The following is a 22,007-nucleotide window of genomic DNA, read 5'->3' as shown; positions in this document are numbered from 1 at the left end:
CTAAGAACAACCGTTGATAGTCGAGTCTTATCAGCTATCATTATGAAAACAGATAACGTTCACGAATCAAGACGAAAAGATATTTATTTGTGATTTTTACGAATTAAATACTTTGTAATAAATAAATAGTAATAATGAACAGTTTCTCAAATCTGTAAGTACATGCATTTATATTTATAGTTATTGTGTTTTTATAAATGGCTATAGTAATGTAAAAAACGATCAACTCACATGGAGTTTGTTCCATAAAAAATGCAAATAATATTTGATACGGACTACCCACCGATTATAAAAATTAAGAAATTATAATTTTATGAACTTTCTTTCACATACATGTGTGTGCGCGCGCGCGTATGTTTATGCTATCCGCAAAACTTTACCTATTTCTGAAAATGGCCCTCAGTTTACAAAATGCTGCATATCACTACTTTAAATTATTGCTGTCAATTAGATGTACTACCTTCTAAAATAATATAGAAATGTTATAATACATTATATTATTAATAAAAAATGTTAACACATTATTTTAATATTTACACATTATTTTTCCGATATCTTTCTTTTACCAACTTTTATAGGCTTGGTGTTGTAAATATAACGGGAAAGTACATTTTTGGTACTGATATCCAACATATTACTTTTGCCGATTTCCATACTGATGTACCCGCAAAATCATGTTATAACGACGTTTCTGTAACGTTGCATTATAGCCATGTGTGGGAAAAGTATCAATTAGTGATAGACATAGGTGGCGCATCGGCGCTAGAGAACAGGAGTTAAAGAGTTCTCTTCCGCGCTAGCAGTGCAGTTCTGCATAGCTTGGCTCGTTTGACCAAGCAATCGTGTGATCCTTTTTGTTCTTTTACGCCCATATCCTGTAATAGTCTAATACAATAAACATATTATTTGTAAGACTAATCGTTGTGGGTCATTACGGATTCCTACAAATTGTAAATTTGTCTAGGATCCGTGCGAAAAGAAACAAGAAAGGGAAAAGAGGTGCAAGGAAGCAACACGAGGAGAAGAAAGAGACGGCGCATAAAGACGATATAGACGACGTGTGAAAACGAGAAAGACGACATATAAGAAGAAGATGACGTGAGCAACGACGGCGTAGCAATATTTCTTTCAAAGAGAGAATTTTGTACAAGCTTTTGCAAAAAACGTGGCGAAAGCATAAAGACGACAACATTGTTCTTTCTGCAGAAGAGGTAAAGAGAGGCTACCGCTCGCTAAAAGAAGTAAGTAAAAACAACAAATATATATGACGGTTGAAACGCGAGTGAGAGACGACGCTATAGTACATTCTCGAATACCAGCTGGCCATATCATTGTCTATCGCGATTAAAGTATCTGCTTGTATAAAAATCAAAAATGGAGAATTTGGGACAAATTGAATCCATAAAAGATAAAATTAAGACTGCATCTCGTCCTGCAATACAGGCATTATACCAGCTGATATTTGAAGAAGAAGGAGATAGAACTAGTTGACGTAAACTGCGAGAATTTTCTGGATTCACATTTCAGGATAAATCTAACAAATATCGAACGAAGTTTGAATACTCTAACAATTTTAACGTTGAAGACCTAACCTCAATGTGCAACGTGCTTGATCTATGTTACACCGGTACTGTAGAAGAGTTGCGGATACGTGTTATACTATACATGCACTCATGGATGTCAATAGTCTCATACCAAAAGAAAGCCAAGACAAGGACGGAGAAGAAAATAATAACGCTAATGAAGACGCCTCTCAGCACAGTAATAATAGTGTCAAGGTGCATTTCACGACAATTCAGATGATCAAACAGAAAGCAAGCACTCTGAAAATCGTAGACGTGAAAAACGGAAGAAAAATAAGGTAAACTTTGCTATAAATTTCAAGGACGTAGAGGACTCAGTCCGTACATTTGATGGAAGTAATGATTATCCAATTGAACTATGGATTGCTGACTTCAAGGATACCGCTATGTTATTTGAATGGAATAGCATGCAGAAATCAGTTTTTGCAAGGAAGCCTTTAAAAGGCGCAGCCAAGACCTTTTTGCAAAGTAAAGATGTAGTTAAAAACTGGAAAAAACTCAAGACGATACTCGAGGATGAATTCAGTTCCAAATTAGTAGTGCTGAGTTACATCGAATGCTTGCAACCAGAAAAATGAAAAAAGAAGAGAGCGTACAAGAATATTACTTATCCATGAAAGAACTTGATTCACAAGGTAACATTGACAAGGAATCTGTCATTCAATATAACATCGATGGAATTACCGACGAAGAGACCAACAAAGTACTGCTATATGGAGCAAAGGATTTCACTGATTTCAAGAAGCGTCTACGCACGTACGAAAAGATGAAGCTAGCACAAGACAGAAAAAGGTAAAGAGTCTGCAAAGAACAAAGATGATTCATCAAAACAGGTGAAAAAAGGCGCTAAAGAGTCATCAAATAAGACATTGACTTGCTATAATTGTGATGGTAACGGCCACAAGGCTAATACATGTAAATTTAAAGATCAGGGAAAGAAATGCTTTAGATGTAATAAAGTCGGGCATAAATCATTTAATTGTACAATCGACAATTCAAAAAATAAAACTTTCGTAGAGACAAAAACAGCAGTAAATTTAAATATTGAGTCTAATAATTCTATTGAGCGTATGTGCAAAGAAATTACTATTAATGATGTTAAGATTAAAGCATTAATTGATACGGGTAGTTAACTTTGTTTATTACGCGAAAATATTTATTCCAGATTAAATTCTAAAGATTTGCTAAAATTATATACCATGATAACTGGAATTGCACAAGGCAAGGCTAAAACACTAGGTTGTTTCCAGACTATAGTATCAATTAATAAGGACAACTATCCATTAACTTTTCATATTGTGCCTTCTAATATCATGAACATGCATGCAGTAATAGGAATAAATTTTTTAAATCAAGCTGAAATTAAAATTACACAAGAGGGTATTTTAATTAATAAAATTGAGCAGAAAATATTTTTAACACAAATCAATTTAACAGAGAAAGCAAACACTAATACAAAACTTATTATTGATAAAGACGTTAAAGAAACAATTGATAATTTAATTACGTCATATGAGCCTAAAAGATGCGAAAACACTAATATAAAATTATCAATTGTACTTAAAGATAAATCTCCTATCTATCAAATGCCGTATAGAACTTCAATTTAAGAAAAAAAAATTATTGAAAAAGTTGTAGATAAGTGGGTTAAGGAGGGAATTGTAGAACCTTGTTCGTCAGAATTTGCAAGTCCGGTACTAATTGTTAAGAAAAAAGGTGATTCCCCGCGTGCATGCGTTGACTATCGCAAAATTAATAAAGTTATTGTTAAAGACAGATTTCCATTACCACTTATCGAGAATCAGATTGATCAGTTGGTAGAAGCTGGCATATTCAGTACCGTTGATTTAACAAATGGATTTTCACGTATCTGTTGCGAAAGAAAGTAGGAAATACACTTACTTTATAACACATCATGGACAATTTCAATTTTTAAAAGCACCGTTTGGATTATGCAATTCGCCCCCTGTTTTTCAAAGATTTATCTATCACATTTTTAGACCTTTGATAAACGAAAAAATAGTTTTATTATATTTAGATGACCTAATTATTGTTTCGTAGGATATAAAGCAAGGCATTGAGCGATTAAAATTAGTATTGCACATAGCTAGTGAGTATGGTCTAGAGATAAACAAAAAGAAGTGTCAATTTATGAAGACTCGTATTGCATTCTTAGACTATACAATTGAAGCCGGTTGTGTATATCTGTCTCCTAAGAAAATAACAGTAGTATTACACTTTCCGGAACCTCGTAATGTAAAAGATGTGCAAATATTTTTAAGATTAACAGGATATTTTGGCAAATTTGTAAAATCCTACAGTATTATAGCGCAACCTCTCAGTGATTTGTTACAAAAGGATAAACCGTTTAATTTTGGTATTACAGAGAAACAAGCTTTTGATCAATTAAAAAAATTGCTAAGCAAAAGTCCTGTCTTAGAAATATTTAATCCTAAATTAAAAACGGAACTACACACGAATGCATGTCGTGATGGCTTTGATGCTGTCCTTCTGCAACAAAATCCTAATGATAATAAGCTATACCCAGTGTACTATTTTAGTCGTAAAACAAGCGTTGCTGAACGTAACTATACGAGTTATAAATTAGAAATGTTAGCTCTTGTTTGAGCTTTAGAAAAATTTTGCCATTACTTATTAGAGATAAAATTTAACATTGTTACAGACTGTGCTGCTCTTAAACAAACGATGGATAAAATAAAACTATGCCCTAAAATAACGAAATGGGCTATAGCGTGAGAGGAATATGATAAGGTTATTGAACATCATTTTGGCTCTCAAATATGCCATGTTGATGCACTAAGCCGATATCATGTAATGCATATAGTTGAAAATTCTATTTCTGTTAAAATTAAAGAAGCACAGAGAAATGACTCAGAATTGAAAGCCATTATAGAGGTACTTAAACATAAAGCTTACGACAATTATCTTTTACGAATTGATGTGTTACACAAATATAAGAATGGCCAAGAATTATTGATTCCACCAAAATTTATGTATTATGAAATAATTTAGATGGCTCACGATAAAGGTCATTTTTCTGTAAAACGAACTGAAGAAAATTTGAAAAACGATTATTATATTCTTCATGTAAAAGAAAAGATCAAAAAATTTATTTCTAATTGTATTCATTGTATATTAGCAAACAAAAAAAAGGGTAAGCAAGAAAGATATTGTTTGAGATGTCGAGAAATTTAAAGAAAAGTTTTAGCCATATTATTATATCTTGATAAATTATCTATTATTTTTAATTTTATTTCTTAAATTTCATTCAGAATTACAATATATTAACAATTTAAGTTTACACTTACCGCTGTGTTTTAGAACGTTGCGTATGACTAATGTATTTGTATCCATGTAATCCGGTATTGCGGCAAAATTCGGTGGCCTGCTTTTTTAGAATATTCCAACATTTAGCATTTGCAACTAACACTTTCTGTTGAATTTGTATTTTATCTCTTGTCATATTTAAATCGATTGTTATTTAACAAATTTTAATGTTACAGTAAGTCCCAATTTTTAATTGTGCCGAGTAACGATACGTAGAAAAGCAAGTGGAAGAGTGATAAACGCTCTCTCTTCATTAGCATGTTAACTGTCGTATATTATCGGGCCAGGTAAATAACAAGAGCACATAGTGGAATAGTACACGACACAATATAAAAAATTCATGCGACCTTCCGTCGATTGGCGTGTGATAATTTCAATTTTTCTAGTTGCGGTTTTATCCCCATGTAATTAATTATTAAGCAATGAAAATGTCAAAGCACAATTAATGCGTATATTACGGATTCTCGTGCTACTTGTGATTATGCTCTTTCCAATTGGAATGTTCCGTTTACATTTCATGACAAAATATTTGCTTGATATCGATGAATATTAACGATAACGGTATACTTAGAGAAAGAATAAAATGTATTGAGCGCTGTTAAATGATACTATAATGTATGTACATGCAAGTATATGCTTGATACAGTTGACATTAGCTTTGCGAATTTTACTTTCCTATAGTACAAATATTACTTTTTTCTTCTAGAGTGATTCAATCTTTCTATGTATGACCGCTTCTGATATTACAACTGCATTCACTAACTTTATTTGTTGTCAGAAGAACAGAATTTAGAATAAATTGAATGGCATAAAAAGTGTCTTTATTTTAATTTTATTAAACAATTAAACCCTGAATTCTCAGATCTGTTGAAAGCTATTGAAGATTGCGATTTGCAAAACTTTTATCGATTACTTTAACTGAGAATCCGTAATAATTCCGATATTATAATAAGTAAAGAGCGCTGCCAACAGAATCTGATCTGATAGTGAACAGTATTCCACGGACATTCCGCGATCCACGATTATCATGCCTTTGGTGAATGGATTGTCTGATTACAATCCATATATTGACCATTCGATTTTCTATTGCCAATCAGAAATCGACATAAACAATTAGAAATTTGTGTATTTGAAAAGTTTAAAAATATATAAGCAGAAACTAAAGCCTTGTGATTAAACAGAATATTTGCCTATTAGAATATGCTAAACTTGGAAATATTAAACCCTAGAATGCGGAATCTCAAAATGCAAAAGTGATTCTAAAATGTGTAGGAATCAATACACGTTTTCATGTATAAATTTGGGATTGCTGAGAACAAATTTGATATAAAAATTAAAAATTTTTAATAACATTAATACCGAAAATTTTTAGAGATATCTAAGAAATATTTCAATTGGAAAAATGATTTTATAAAGGTTGCGCAATATACTTGCAACATTTTTAAGATATCTCTAAAAGATATGACAAAATATCTGTAATTCTTGCATTTGAAATCTTGCAGAATTCCTACAAGATTACTGAAAAAAATCTTTCTGAAATTTGGCTGATCGAAATTTTCTGAATATACAGGAAAAAAAGAGTAATATGGCATCTATTTTTATTTTATTAAATAACGTTGTTCACAATCAATTTTATATTGAAACTTTAACGATTATATTCGTCAAAGTATTGTTTAAAATTCTAGACTCAAAGTAATGAAATATTGATTAATTAGGACGTGATTTATAAAAATGTGATGCATAATTAGTGGAAGAAAAAAAGTCGTAATAGGGCTAGCCCAAAAATAATTTTTATAAAATTGGTTTAATTTAACAAAATATATGGTATTTTGTCATAAAATTATATACTTTCAATTTTGCATTGTTTAGAAATTTCCTGCACTCAAAGACTTTAGAAAAATCATTAGAAATATCATGTTATTCCTTTTAAACATAAAACATACACACACATACACAACAAACACACACACACACACACACAACAAACACACACACACACACACACACAACAAACAAGAATGATATCTCTAATATTTCTCAACATTGACCTTTAAAATAATAATCTATTTATCGAAGAAATATTTCGATAAAAAATTTAAAAAACTATTATTTTATAATAAAAAAGAGATATAACGCACGAAGTGTGTTGTTGAAGGTTGAAAGAAATTTAGTATGCTATTGAACACGGGTTTGAAAGTTTTTTTGTAAATAATGTGTGAACATTATAGCGACACGAATTCAAGCTATACACAATACGATTATGGTTCTCATGGGTGCGGCCATAATGTGTCATGGATAGAAAGCTATATATCATAGGATATATAGACCAAGCGTTCGTGGAGTGGATGTAAAGCTCATGCGTCAGAAATTAAAAAGAGATAGCATACTTTGTACCATATTTTGTCTTTTTCTCTTTTGTCTGCTCTTTTTTCTGCTTTCTCTGTTTGTCTACAAAGCGTGCTCTCTCTTACTAATTTCTGACATTCCCACTCTTCGAATGCTCGGTCTGTATATACTATGTCTATGCTATATATGAATTATACTACTGTATCAGAAATGTGAACTAGACAAAAAAATCCTAGCAATGACCATGTGTACCTCAAAAAATAAAATTTTAGAGGATTGAACTTTTCATTACGATATCTTCGTCCGTAGAACACGGATAGAAAAAACATTTTTATTATACAACTTTACCCAAGTTATCGTTTGAGAGTATTTAGAACTTGATCGATTCAGAAGTTATTGAGATATGATAATCTTGTGTACTTGGAAGTTAAAGATTCGTGTATATTTTTTTAAATACAAAAGTACAATCATATCACGTGCTAAGTATAAACGTCATTGAATATTAAATAATGATACAATAAATAATTAAAACATGTTCAAATTTTAAGTTTTATATAGCTTTTGGTTATATAAGAACATAAAAAAAAGTGAATTGTTGATAGAAGAAAAGAAGGAGTAAGAATTTTGAAATGGGACTATTACAGAAAGGAGAAAAAAATTTAAAAAGGCAGAGAAAATAAAAATTGAAAGATTTTGAAATAAAGGAATAATGGGTGAATATTGTGTGACATTTTGTGTTGTAAAAATAAAAATTTCTCTAAGAGAATTTTTACGTCCTGCGGAGTAACGATACTTTCCTTCCAGCGGATATTCTAATTAACGGGGCCGAGCGGCAGTGACCTCACCCCGATTCCAAGAATACGGTGACTCTCATGGTAATAATCAGATGTCACAAATTAAGTAGTTATAAATTCACTAATTATGGAGATCTGAGGTGACACCGTTGCTTGACGCCGGAAACACCAAAGATAGCAAAATCAGGGAGCTGGAAGACACACGTGTGCACCCCTTTGAGTTCTGAATGTCCGACACCCGCATAGCAATAAATTAAAGAATTTTGACATTTAATGCTTTCCGGGAGTTCAATTGTCAAACCTGCCGCTTTCTCGGATAACAATTACCGAGGAATATAAAAAAGTCGTAAAAACAAATATTGCACGTGGGTGTATTGATGAATAAAGTGGTGCACACGGCCCTCGATGGGATAAAGGGAATCATAGATGAAAAATAGTATAAATAGGTGCGTCTTCTAGCGGAGCAAGTAGTCTAGTCTTGATCTTTGGTCCATCCGAATCACAGTTCCATGACATCTTGTATGTCTGAATTCTGTGACTCTCGGATCGCGGTCTTTAAGCATGTACGGAGCGCAAGTCTCGGTCAAGAGGAAAAAGTGTCAGTTGAAACGTCCCTGTTTGGGATCTGCAGACCATTGTGCATCGCACCCGGAACACCTCCGACCGGACCTACCATCTCCCACCGAGTCCGGCCCAGTTTGAAGGCCTGCGGCTCCGAAAGAATTACATTCACCTACATCAACACTCACACTACAATCTGCAAGCAGTAAGTCCTGAATCAACCGTTTTATTTCGCTCTTGTTTTTCAAGCACCCTTTTTCTCTCTAGTGCGAAAAACTTTAATATAAACATAATATATTTATTAGGGTTGACGATTTCATCCGAATCTATGGATATCCGGATATCCGAGTATCCGGATAGTGATATTATCCGGATTCTATATCCGAATATTTCGGATAGAATATGAAGATCCGGATATCCGAATCAATCCGGATTATTTTTTTTCATCTTATCTAAAAAGTTTACAATTGGTATAAAAATCCGGATCCGGATTTGAAAATTGTGTTACAAAGAGAACGAAAAGTACCAGCTTGACATTGCCAGTGTCTGTTTATGTTGACACTCACACTCGCCGTTCGAAGGTTGAGCTCGCTAACACGCGGCTTTGAATTATCATTGTCTGGCAGCGTTATTGGCATTTAGAAAACGAAAATCTACTTATCAGTGTTTGAGAAGTGTACTATGTCAAAGAAGAGAAGTTGGGTATGGCAATATTGCACGGCTTCCGCAGACAAGCTTGAATATCTCAGCATACCCGCATCATCAGCTGGATCTGAAAGAGTGTTTTCCACGTGTGGAAACACTGTAACTATAAAAAGATGTTGCCTTGATCCTGCCAATGTCGATGTTCTTGTCTTTCTGTTCCAAAATCGGAATCTGTTTAATTAACTTGTTTAATTGACCAATTAAAAAAATATTATTAAGTTATGAAGTTATTATTATAAAACTTCTATATATTATGTTTTTGTTCTATATATTATGTTTTCGTTCTATGTCAAGAAATAAAAATTTATCTTTATAATGAGATCTTTTTTCTATAAGAATCATCTGAATAACAAACAATTTAATGGTTTGGATCCGAACGGCTTCAAATTTGGATCCGAAAGATCCGGATATCCGCTTCAATCGGATATTTAATCTCGGATCTATCTCTATCTCGGATATCCGAATATCCGGATAAACGGATAATCGTCAACCCTAATATTTATTAAGTTTATTACTCTTCCCTTCTCATACTCCTCTCCATACTCTCTCTCTCTCTCTCTCTCTCTCTCTCTCTCTCTCTCTCTCTCTACAACATTCTTCTCTTTCTTGGGATTCACTCGTAAGAGTTAATCCGAAAGAATCTCTTTATTCTTAATTTTTCTCTTTCTTGGGATTCACTCGTGAGAGTTAATCCGAAAGAATCTCTTTATTTTTAATTCTTGTCTTTCTTGGGATTCACTCGTAAGAGTTAATTCGAAAGAATCTTTTTATTTCTATTTCTACTCTTTCCTGGAAGAGTTAATCCGAAAGAACTTCTTCTCTTTCTTGGGATTCACTCGAAAGAATTTCTTATTTCCTTCTCTCCCCTTAGATCTGTCAAACTTTTTAAACTTTCGATCTCTCTTCGGTTTCACTCGAACCCTGTTAACCCGAGAGAGTGCCTAAATTCTAATCTTTCGCCAAAAAGAGAGAAACGGAGTTTTTTTTATTTTAGTGAATAAAGTCCCCAAAGTTCACAAAAACCGGTCCCGAGCAGCCGCAAAGCGCCGCCGGAATCGCTGCAATCGCCGAACCCGCCGCTTCAAAGCTATTGAGTAGGAAATACACAAAATCGCCGCCCAAGTTAATCAAATTTGCCCCTCTGTCTCGTAGTCTCCGATCGCACCGGAAGAAGAGCGACTTCCCCCGTTCGCATTTCCCCCCGATTCCCCCGTAGATAATTTTCCTTGCGCCGATTCCCCCGTAGATAATTCTCCTTGCGCCGATTCCCCCGATTCTCAAATAACCTATAGAATCTTCCCGGACCCTCCCGTTTCATTCTTTTCTCCGGGATCTCCGATCCCTGAAATTCATGATTTGGAGGAAGAGCAACCTCCTGCGGATTCTCCTAACGTAGGGGCCCACAAAGAGGAGGAGGAACCTTGCTCAACCCCTCCGATCCTCGGATCGCATGATCTTGAGGACGAGAATCGTTTCCCTAGCTCCGCGCTTAGCATAGAATTTGTAGAGGAGCTACCTCCACTTCCCCCGCGTTGTTAGTTTGCCCCTGGTCCTCTTCAATCACTAGAGTCAATTCTATCAGTGCTTCCAACGTCTTCTGTTCCACTCCCTCCTGGTGCGTTCTCGATTGGGCCCGAAGAATTCGACCTTAAAGCGGTCCGTGCCTTTCTTTCTCGGTCTCCCCCCGATGCACCTGTCCCCGTGTATCTTCCTCATATATACCCGAAATACTATTTGATCCCCAAATTAATATTTCTAAACCACTTTCGCCCCAATACTGCCGTGTTAAATAAAGTCCCAACATAGCCACACATATATACACCTATACATACATGTATATTTTTAGGAAAAATTGTAAATTGTAACTATTATAAGGAAATAGTATTATTGTATTATCCGTTATAAGTCCAAACTAATTGTATCTCACATTGTAATTGTTAATTTAAATAATATAGTTTAAACTCCTCTTATTTAATTGATATAACATTCAACTCTTAGTTTAAACAATGTAATTACATCACAAATCTACTCTGTATTAAACAATTTGAGTCCAATTCAGGTTTTCCTTTTAATTTAAACGATATAAAAAAAAGGGGGAAACCAATGTTAATCCAATCTGTTTGTTTAAATAAGTAATTATGAGAATAAAATGTTAAATTAGCCAGTAAGTCAAACGACATTGTATTCTTTATTATTATTAATTAAAATAAACCATGTATAACAATTAATTTGTTCTGATTTCTCAACTACGACCACCATTCCTCGCTCTTAAAATAACCACTAGGTCCGATTCCGAGGTAAAATAATTAGATTTGTTGCCTCAAAACAGGACCAAAAGACGCGGAACTCCCGGATATTTGTCAGTGGGTACCCGCTGTGGTCCCATTGACCCATATATTCTGGGTTGTCAACGCGGTCTGTTTGTACCTCGTGTGCACGTTCTCAAGTTGTTACGTCCCTCCTTTCTCTCTCCATATCTTACCTACCCTTCTTTAACCTTGGACGTAATATGAGAATTTTTGGGGGCTCGTCCGGGATGACAAGTGCAATCTTAAAGAGCAGGGATGAATTATCCATTGGATAATGCCAAATCTTGTCGAACTAATAGAACTGGTAGTCAAAATAAGCCTTCGGTAATTTGTCAATGGTGCGATAGACTAGGGCATATGGTTAATAACTGTTGGAAAAAGCAGAATGAACAGCGTAACACGGGAAATAAGCCCAGACCCACCTGTCAAAATTGCAATAATTTTGGGCATACCGCGAAAGATTGTCGATCTAACTCAAGGGCAAATGTGGCATCTAAAGACGCAGTAACGTGCCGTTATTGCAAAGAGCAGGAGCATCTCCTTGAGAATTGCGAACTGCGAATCGCAAGCAATAATCGAAGGAAAGCTAATAGTTCGGGAAATGCGGGCTCTCGATGTCGGGTGTGCAGCAGGGAGGGTCCGGAAGGATCTCACACCCGCCGGGAGCCCAAGAGACCAAATGAGTAACCATGTACTGACCGCCCGTCAAGTAACCATAAATCTGGATAAGCATAGTCGTGTACCTACCGTTCAGATAAAATTTTGTGAGTCAATTCCGCAAACTATCTTTTTATTAGACACAGGCAGTAGACCCAACATAATTAAAGAACACTTTGTACTCGAGGATAAAATTATCAATTATAACAATATTTTGAAATTAAGCGGAATAAATGAATACCCTGTTTATATTATCGGAGAAATTAATCTGCCCCTTTTTGGGAAGGAGATAACATTCCACATTGTGTCAAGTAATTTCCTGATATCACAGTCCGGTATATTAGGCAACGATTTCTTTAAACAAACCTCTTCGAAAATAGACTATGCTAAAGGCTATTTAAATGTATCAGGCACTAATATTCCTTTCTTTTCCCCAGAAATTATTACCGCAGCTCCCCGGTTTAAACCCTTGAATGATATATTCGACGATTATAAGTTAGAAGATGAGAACAAATCTCGAGAAAACTTTCGACTTAAAAAATAAAATTAATAAAGGAAAAATAGAAGAAAAAATTAATGACGGAAAAAAAAATAATACGCATTACAGAGATGAAAAATTAATTGGTGATAAAGGTAAAATCTCAAATAAACATGGAAAAATAAAAACGAGAGAGTATGGTAAAAATAAAAATAAAGAAATGAAAAATAAAGATAATCAATCTAAAAACGAGGGAAAAAATGAACATGAGATTCAAAGGGAGAACAAAATATGAAGTGAGAATTCTAATTCTCGAAATTATGGAGAGGGAAGTTTCCAAACCTCTTCCAAAATATCCTTCGATTCAAAAATTCATGAGGAGGAAAGTTACCAAACCTCCCTTGAGTTACCCAAGGATCTCAAATTTATTAGAAGGGAAAATTTCCAAACCCCTCCCCCAATGCCCCCCACTCCTGCCGATCGTGAAAAGGAAAGTTACCAAACTTCGAGCGATGCGGTTTCTGTTCCAAGAGAGCTAAAAAAAAGAGCTCTTTAATTCTCCCTGAAAAAGTAAGCATTCCCAAAAAAATGTTTATAAGAAGTGATAACCTCTCTCGTTCTATCATTAAAAGACCAGCAAAAGAATTAAATAATTTATATTATTCTGAAGAAAACAAATTATCCTCAGAAAATATTTCCTCACTTCAACAAATAATTGAAAAATCCGAGGATAAACAAACTCCAACAAGCACAGAGAAGCAAAAGATGCAAAATAAAATATCTCACGAATGCTTAAAAATCTCTGAAAAAATAGAGCAGACCAGACTTGCAGAGATTATAGAATTATTGCGATTAGAGCACTTAAATACACAGGAGAAAAATAACGTAACGAATCTTATATCTTATAGTCAAGATAGATTCCACATTCCCGGAGAAAAATTGACAGCAACTCATGTTGCAACATCAGATACCGACAACAAATGATCGACCCATTAATACTAGACAGTATCGGTTTCTACAAATCCATAAAGAAGAAATAAACAGATAGATCGAAGAGTTATTAGAAGGAGGCATAGTAAAATTATCTCAGTCACCTTACAACACACCCATATGGATAGTACCTAAGAAGGAAGACTCAAAGAGAAATAAACGTTGAAGAATGGTTTTAGACTTTTGAGCTTTGAACGAAAAAACCATTGGCGACACTTATCCATTATCCAACATTGTTGACATCATTGATCAGTTAGGTGGAGCACAATATTTTTCAGTGTGCGATTTAGCCTCCGGATTTCACCAGATTAAAATGGATCCTGTTGACAGTCACAAGACTGCATTCACGACACCCTTTGGCCATTACAAAATTGAACGAATGCTCTTTGGTTTAAAAAACGTTCCAGTCTCCTTTCTCATGGACTTAGTATTATCAGGATTACAAGGCAAAGAATTGTTCGTTTATATGGACGACATTGTTATTTACGCTACCTTAGTAGAAGAACAGGAAAGAAAATACAACTTGTTAATGGATCGACTCCGAAAGACCTAAAATTGCAATTCGATAAATGCGAATTTTTAAAAACACAGGTAACTTATCTGGGGCATATAATAAACCGAAATGGCGTTAGACCTGATCCCAAAAAATTAGAAGCCGTCCGACAATTCCCCAGACCCAAGACACCGAAAAATATTAAACAATTCCTAGGATTGGCAGGGTATTACAGGCGATTTATACCAAATTTTTCAAAATTGGCCAAGCCTTTAACAAATCTCTTAAAGAACGATGTTTGTTTTGAATGGACATCGGATCAAGAAAACTCCTTTAAAACATTAAAGGAGAAATTATGCAAAGAACCAGTGCTTCAATATCCCGACTTCTCTAAACCATTTATTTTAACGCATCTGGTATAGCAGTAGGAGGTATCTTATCACAAGGTGAAGTGAATAAAGACCGACCAATAGCATACGCATCGGGAACCCTAACAGAGTTAAATATGACACTTACGAAAAGGAAGCTTTAGCTATTATATATTGCGTAAAACATTTCCGACCTTATTTATACGGACGAAAATTTACATTGGTAACCGATCATAAACCTCTGCTTTGGTTTAAAAACGCTCAAGATGCAAATATGAGGATATTTTGCTGGAGATTAAAATTATCGGAATACGAGTACGACGTTGTATATAAAGCAGGAAAAACCAACGTAAACGCGGATGCCTTGTCTCAAAACCCCATAAATATGGAAGAAGTCGATTGCAATGTTGTCACTCGGAATAAAATTCTTAACCCTGATGATCCAGAAGATGCAAAAATCATTTCTAGAATATTAGAAGAGTCTGAAGATGAAGAAAGAAAAGAAGATGACGATTTTAAACTTTACCTTTTGGACAATGAGGAAATAGAAAATCTATTACCCGACGAGAATCTACCTAAAAAAAACTCCGATCTGATACCTTCCATGTGCAAGGAGCAGAATGAATCACAGCAATTACAAACCACAGAAAAGGTATTAATTCACGAACCACTCCGCTCTAGTGGAATGCAAACTCGAAACCAGACCAGAAATAAAAATATCCAGCAAAATATATCACTTCAAGATTCGATTAAACACCTAGACGAAGTAGAACAAATAAAAGAAAGAAACGATCCGCCGGACAAAGAGAACAACGACAGGGATGACGAAGAAGAGAGCCAAGAAAAAGAAAGAAAAGAGGAAGTAAAGAGAAAGAAACATAAATTAAAACCCAGTATTATTGAACATCAAATAATTAAAGCTAATACAATAGATTCTTACAAATTACTATTTTTGCGAAAAGATAATATTGCATATTTTGTCGACACTGATGGAAGTCCACTAGATTCAGGCTCGCAGAAATTATGCAGAAATTTGAGCAAAATAAAATACCAAACTTAGGAGCTCTAACCTTGAGTGAAGCTAAAGCAGTAAAATATAAAGAACACTATCATATACTGTTGCCTATTAGCGAAAGACAGCGTGAAAGACTAACTACGACTTTAATTCTAATCACAACAGTAATCAGAGATCTACGCAATATTGTCGAAAACTTAAAACTGGAAACAGTAAGCATCGCAAAATCGGACTTTTTGAATAACGTCCCCTGGAGTAGCATTAAGCCTTTACTACAATCAACCTTTATAAATTCAACTTCAAAAATAATAATATGTAATGGGTTAATTAAATATCCCCCCAAGGATCTCCTCTATCAATTATAATCGGAGAGATACATTACTCACCCATAGGCGGACACCGTGGAGTTACAAAAACGTATAGCAGGATAAAACACCATTATTATTGGGAAAATTGGAAGTCCGATATCCAACGATACAACAATGCTTACAATGTTAATTAAAAAAGTTGGTGCAAGTCAAAACTAAACAACTCATGATAATTACTGACACGCCTGGTTCTTCTTTCGATAAAGTAGCTATGGATATCGTAGGACCTTTGCCAAGAACTAAAAGAGGAAACGAATACATTTTAACATTGTAAGACCAATTGATTAAGTTTTGCATGGGAATACCCCTTCCAGATCAAACATCTGAGACAATCGCAGAAGCCTTTGTCGATAGATTTATTTGTGTGTTGGGCGCGCCTAAAGCGATACTAACGGATCAAGGACGAAATTTTATTAGCAAACTAATGAAAAAGATCGAAAAGCTGTTCAGAATTCGCAAGTTTCGGATAACTGCCTTTCACCCGCAATCCAACGGATCTTTAGAAAGATCACATCACGCGTTAGGTGAATATTTGAAACAGTATGCCAATAATTAAAGAGAATGGGATCGATGGATTGGATTGGCAATGTTCAATTATAATACTGATGTCCATAAAGCCACCAAGCATACACCATATGAGTTAGTCTTTGGTAAAATAGCGAGAATTTCCTCAGGCAAATTATTAGGCCCTGAGGATAAACTGACAAGTTATGACGATTACCTAATAAACTTAGCCACTCAGTTCCATGCTATCCAAACTAATGCCCGAGAAAATGTAATTGAGGCAAAAATTAAATCCAAAAAACATTACAATAAAAAAATCAATCCGCAAACATTTAGGCCTGAAGACCAAGTGTTTTGTTAAAGGGGCCTAAAACCGGTAAATTTGGGGACCATTACACTGGGCCACATGAAGTCTTAGAAATATTGAACAAAAATAATGTAAAAATTAGAATAAAGAAGAATAGCCGAATTGTGCATCCCAACCAATTGAGAATTTCCTATATAAAACCTGCCTCTAATAATTAAAATAAATAGTAACAACAATAATCCAAATTTCAGATGGATTCCCGGCTTATCGCTATAATGTTGATAGCATGGGCGCGCAAAGCAAATGGAATAATAGGCTACGAATGTGGATCACCAATGGCTAATATAACTACCATATTCCTACTCAATACCGAAGAATGCGATATACCCCCTCAACGCGTAAACCAGACCAAAACCTACATACAACTCATACAGATTAATGAATTTAAAACCGTAAGAGTCAGGCAATGCAAGGTCGAAATCGATAGAATAGTAAAAACATGCTGGATGTTCTCCCATACCAACAATGTATTTAATGGCAAATATTCATACATAGAGGAAACATCTCGTGAATCCTGCATACGAATGTAATGGATTGGAGTCTTTCGGCACGGAAACACTATTATATTTGAAAGATAAGTTTTACTACTAAAAACAGTTTCGTTTGTGTTTAATACAAATATTTATTACAAACTGAATAAACTGTTTTACAGAAAAGAGAACGTTCAGAAAATTAAAACGTGTGTATGCTTTCGTGTCTTAGAGCGGAATCTGTTTATAAAGATCTAGGCAACATAAAAATAAGATAAACGCAAGAATACGGTGCTAACATCATTAGTTTCAAACTTCATTTTAATAACATATTAATATCTCGATTAATCGACAACGATTACATCCTAATACACTCTCTTAATCGTTGATTTAATTAATTTAAGTAATCTTAAAATTATAATTTAACTAATTCATTTTTAAATTTTTCGAACTTATAACTATTCAATGGTTTTGTTAAAATATCTGCTAATTGACTATCAGTCGGACAATACTGTAAATCTAATACTCCTTCAGAATATTTTTCATTCAGAAAATGATATCTAACATCTATATGTTTACTTCGTTTATTTCCAGTACCATTTTTAATAATTTGAAGTGTGCTTTGATTATCTATATTTAATGTTGTTAATTAACTTTTACAGTATTACCCGTTAATTCTTCTAACAGAGTTTTTAAGAAGATTAATTCTTTTACACAATCTGCCGCCGCTATATACTCTGCCTCTGTACTTGATAAGGCGACTATAGGTTGTTTCTTAGAACTCCAGCTTATTGGACCATTTGAATAAAAAATAATAAAGCCTGTAGTACTTTTACGCGATTCTAGATCACTTGCATAATCTGAGTCTACATAACAAGTTAATTTTTCAGAACCATTGAATATTTCTGTTTTCGTATAAACAATACCTAAATCTATAGTTCCTTTAAGGGGATGCTAAAGTGACCGGCGAACTCAATCGAGGTCGGTCTAGACTCTAATGGTCCTGCGACATCTGCGGCCTTCTGTGGAACTAAATGCGACATCTGCGGATCTCTGCAGAACTAAAAATGATAAATATCGATAATACCAACATTTTTATCGACATTTATCATATAAGCGTTGTTTCTCTTCTATTTTCACATGAGCTCTATTAGACAGATACTCTATTTCTTTTTGTTACATAACAAAAAGAGAAGAGAAGAAGTACAATGAAGTACAGCGTTTTATAAAAATTATATGCGTATGATAAACACTACTAGTATTGTGTCATAATTAGCTAGTTCAAACCATCGACATACAGAATGGACTGCTGATGACCGTGGTGGGGGTAGAAAGACACATAGAGTGAGAGGCAGACAATACGAAGAACGTTCGTTCTCTGTCTACTAAGTTTGATTGGTTGTTGTGGCCCCAGCAACCAATCAGACTTAGTAGACAGAGAACGAACGTTCTTCGTATTGTCTGCCTCTCACTCTATGTGTCTTTCTACCCCCACCACGGTCATCAACAGTCCATTCTGTATGTCGATGGTTCAAACGCCTCCGATATTTGGTTATAACTATTCACAGCACGATTTACAGCTGTGGCATTTTGTTATAACAAACCAGCTCACAAAACGCCTCTGGCAATAATCAAAAATTGTTTATAACTATCCACAGCACGATTTACAGCTGTGACATTTTGTTATAACAAGCCAGCTCACAAAACGCCTCTGGCAATAATCAAAATTTGTTTATAACTATCCACAGCACGATTTACAGCTGTGGCATTTTGTTATAACAAGCCAGCTCACAAAATGCCTCTGGCAATAATCAAAAATTGTTTATAACTATCCACAGCACGATTTACAGCTGTGGCATTTTGTTATAACAAGCCAGCTCACAAAACGCCTCTGGCAATAATCAAAAATTGTTTATAACTATCCACAGCACGATTTACAGCTGTGGCATTTTGTTATAACAAGCCAGCTCACAAAACGCCTCTGGCAGTAATTACAAATGTAATTATAATTAGAACGGTTTACCGGTCTATGAAGAAAGAAACCTTTTGATATCTCATTATAGGTTTCTTACATAACGTAGATCGTCTTCGCAGACGATACGGCGGCTTCCCGTTGTCCTCCGCTGCCGCTACCGTTGTCGTAGTCGTTCACTAGCTATTATCACCAGCACTAACGACGACGACAACGCCGACGACGACGAGGACGACGTTGCCGTTACCGCTGTCGTGGTCGATCACTATTATCACTATCAATGACGACGACGACGACGACGACGACGACGACGACGACGACGACGACGACGACGACGGGAACGTCCCAGTTGCGCACAGAATAAATCGGACACAGCAAGTTGAACGAAACGGACACACGGTGGTTGCAGTGGGACACAGTGACAATCGGACACAGTAAGAAACGGACACAGTGACAATCGGACACAGTAAGAAACGGACACAGTGACAATCGGACACAGTAAGAAACGGACACAGTGTCAATCGGACACAGTAAGAAACGGACACAGTGTCAATCGGACACAGTGTCAATCGGACACAGTGTCAATCGGACACAGTAGGAAACGGACACACGGTGGTTGCAATCGGACACATATGTTCCGTGACAGTTTTCCTAACCCTAAAAATGTTACTTTAATAACTTTAATTTGTTGATTTTTCGCTTTCTTTCTAATATGTAAATAAATAATTCTGTATATAAAGCCTTCTCTGTTTTATGAATCTATTAAAATGAAATAAAAATAGTTGAATATAATCGAATCGTGTATTTGATTCATAAACATCATTCATAAACCTTTGATATGTTTGATAAAATTTCTTGGATAAGTTTATCGTAAAGCTATTTCAATCGGAACGATTGTTAAAGTGATTGATAGAAAAATTGCCTACCTTTCAATCTTTAATCACATTTTATGATTATTTATATATAAATCTTTAGAGATATGAGAAAATTATTTAGACAACTTTTCCATATCAATTCAGAGAAAAGCATGCGTTTGTGATGGAAAAAACGATGAAATTTATGTACATTTATGAAATTTGTGTTGTGTGTATGAATTATTATGTATACAATTTATATTTGTGTTGTGAATGTACATTTGATTTTTTAAAGTATGATTATTTTATATTGTATTAGAGTTTCTGTACTTACATATTTTAAATGCTAAGAAGACAACATGTTCCACGGATAAGCCACAATTTACGAAAGCAATCGTTTAGTTATCAATAGAATGAACAAATCCGTTTGCAAAACATGAGATTCTTTTAAGCGAATATTTATTTTTATTGTCTTCGCTATTAGAATTTTGTGTAATGTTATGGAGTTTCTTCAGATTTATTACAGCATAAATTTTTGCTTACCGTTTATACATGCTCTAAGAGTGACAAATATTAAATATATTTAAAATTTAATAATATATTACACAAAGTAAAACACAGCGCAAACATTATATGAAGATCATGATGAAATAGTTTTTCCTCTTTATATCTTTTTTCTGTCTCTCTACCTTATTAGACTTATTACTTTCACATATACGTATAATATATTAGAAATGTAGAATGTAATAATAAATTTTTTGTTTTTTGTTTTCTTATTTTAATATTATTTTGCAGACCTTTTTTATGTCCACATTAAACTTATTTATAAATTTCTTTATGTTTGTGTGTAAAAAATATATTTAATTTCATATTACTCTACATAGGTAAATGTATTTATTTATTACAGCTTGCTCGGTTTACTGTATTATTTATAAAATTTTACATACATATCTTCACACATCTGCCGTTTTATTGATATATACTGTATAATATAATTAATGATAAATAAAATTAGATTATCAAACTTACATTTTTATTCAATACTAGAATTATACAAGGAAAGCCAAAATCTCAGTAATTTATTCATCAATAAAATAATTAAAGCTCTTATTGCACAATCACAATTAGCAACAGAGTTAACCTTAATTCTACATATATCTATAATACGAGAATGAAATAAAATAAAACTTATTTTCTAATCAGTCTTCACATCTGAAAAGCAGAACTCTATTCCCTTCTTTGTTTAAAATGAAACATAAAATATAACTCTGTCAACAGTTAATAACGTTTATATATATTTAAAAGAAGAAAATAAACTTTTTGTGTAGTTAGACTAGTGTATATATATATATATATATATATATATATATATATATATATATATATATTGTCACGCACTTTTCGGACGCCTGAGAGCAACGGCGGAGTGCGCGATCAAACAAGGTAGCGGAGACGCTACGCGAAGCGCGCGCGAGAGCGACGAGAATACCGACAGCTAGATTCCAATCGAATCGCGAAATTGGGCGCCAGACGCGATTACTCCGGTCGCGTCGCCGGGTTCACTTATCCACGCTAAACGCCAATTCGTATCACGCGATAACTCATCACACGAAAGCGGAATCGTCGCTCGCACGCGGCCAGCTAGCTCCTCTAACCGGTAGAGGGGCGGGGTAGCGGAGACAGGGACGAAGCGGCTCTCTTACTAGAGGAGACGGGTAGACGAGAAACTAAGCAAAGTCAGGCCGATATAACAGAGAGAAATAACATGTATTGTGGCATAGTACAGAGACAGAGTAAAATCCAACACAACGAAATCATCGGTCGA

At 34.6% G+C, this 22,007-nt stretch overlaps 2 protein-coding genes across 2 annotated transcripts in view; one reads left to right on the top strand and one right to left on the bottom strand.

Moving 5' to 3' along the window:
• LOC120359561 (sodium channel protein Nach-like) overlaps positions 1–5,192 on the bottom strand; it is a 297,616-nt gene extending 292,424 nt beyond the window's left edge. Inside the window, exon 1 of the mRNA XM_039457532.1 lies at positions 4,913–5,192. Coding sequence (XP_039313466.1) covers positions 4,913–5,067 — 155 coding nt within the window. The 5' untranslated portion in view covers positions 5,068–5,192. The remainder of the gene's footprint in view (positions 1–4,912) is intronic.
• A 6,709-nt stretch (positions 5,193–11,901) lies between these two features.
• LOC105204386 (cold shock protein 1) lies at positions 11,902–12,333 on the top strand. The gene has a single exon (XM_011173454.2). It carries the CDS (start codon positions 11,902–11,904, stop codon positions 12,331–12,333), a length of 432 nt encoding a protein of 143 aa, XP_011171756.2.
• The last annotated feature ends 9,674 nt before the right edge of the window (positions 12,334–22,007 follow it).

Source organism: Solenopsis invicta, chromosome 2 (genome assembly GCF_016802725.1).
Source record: "Solenopsis invicta isolate M01_SB chromosome 2, UNIL_Sinv_3.0, whole genome shotgun sequence".
NCBI classification, from domain to species: domain Eukaryota; kingdom Metazoa; phylum Arthropoda; class Insecta; order Hymenoptera; family Formicidae; genus Solenopsis; species Solenopsis invicta.
This window is presented reverse-complemented; position numbering and strand designations above follow the sequence as displayed.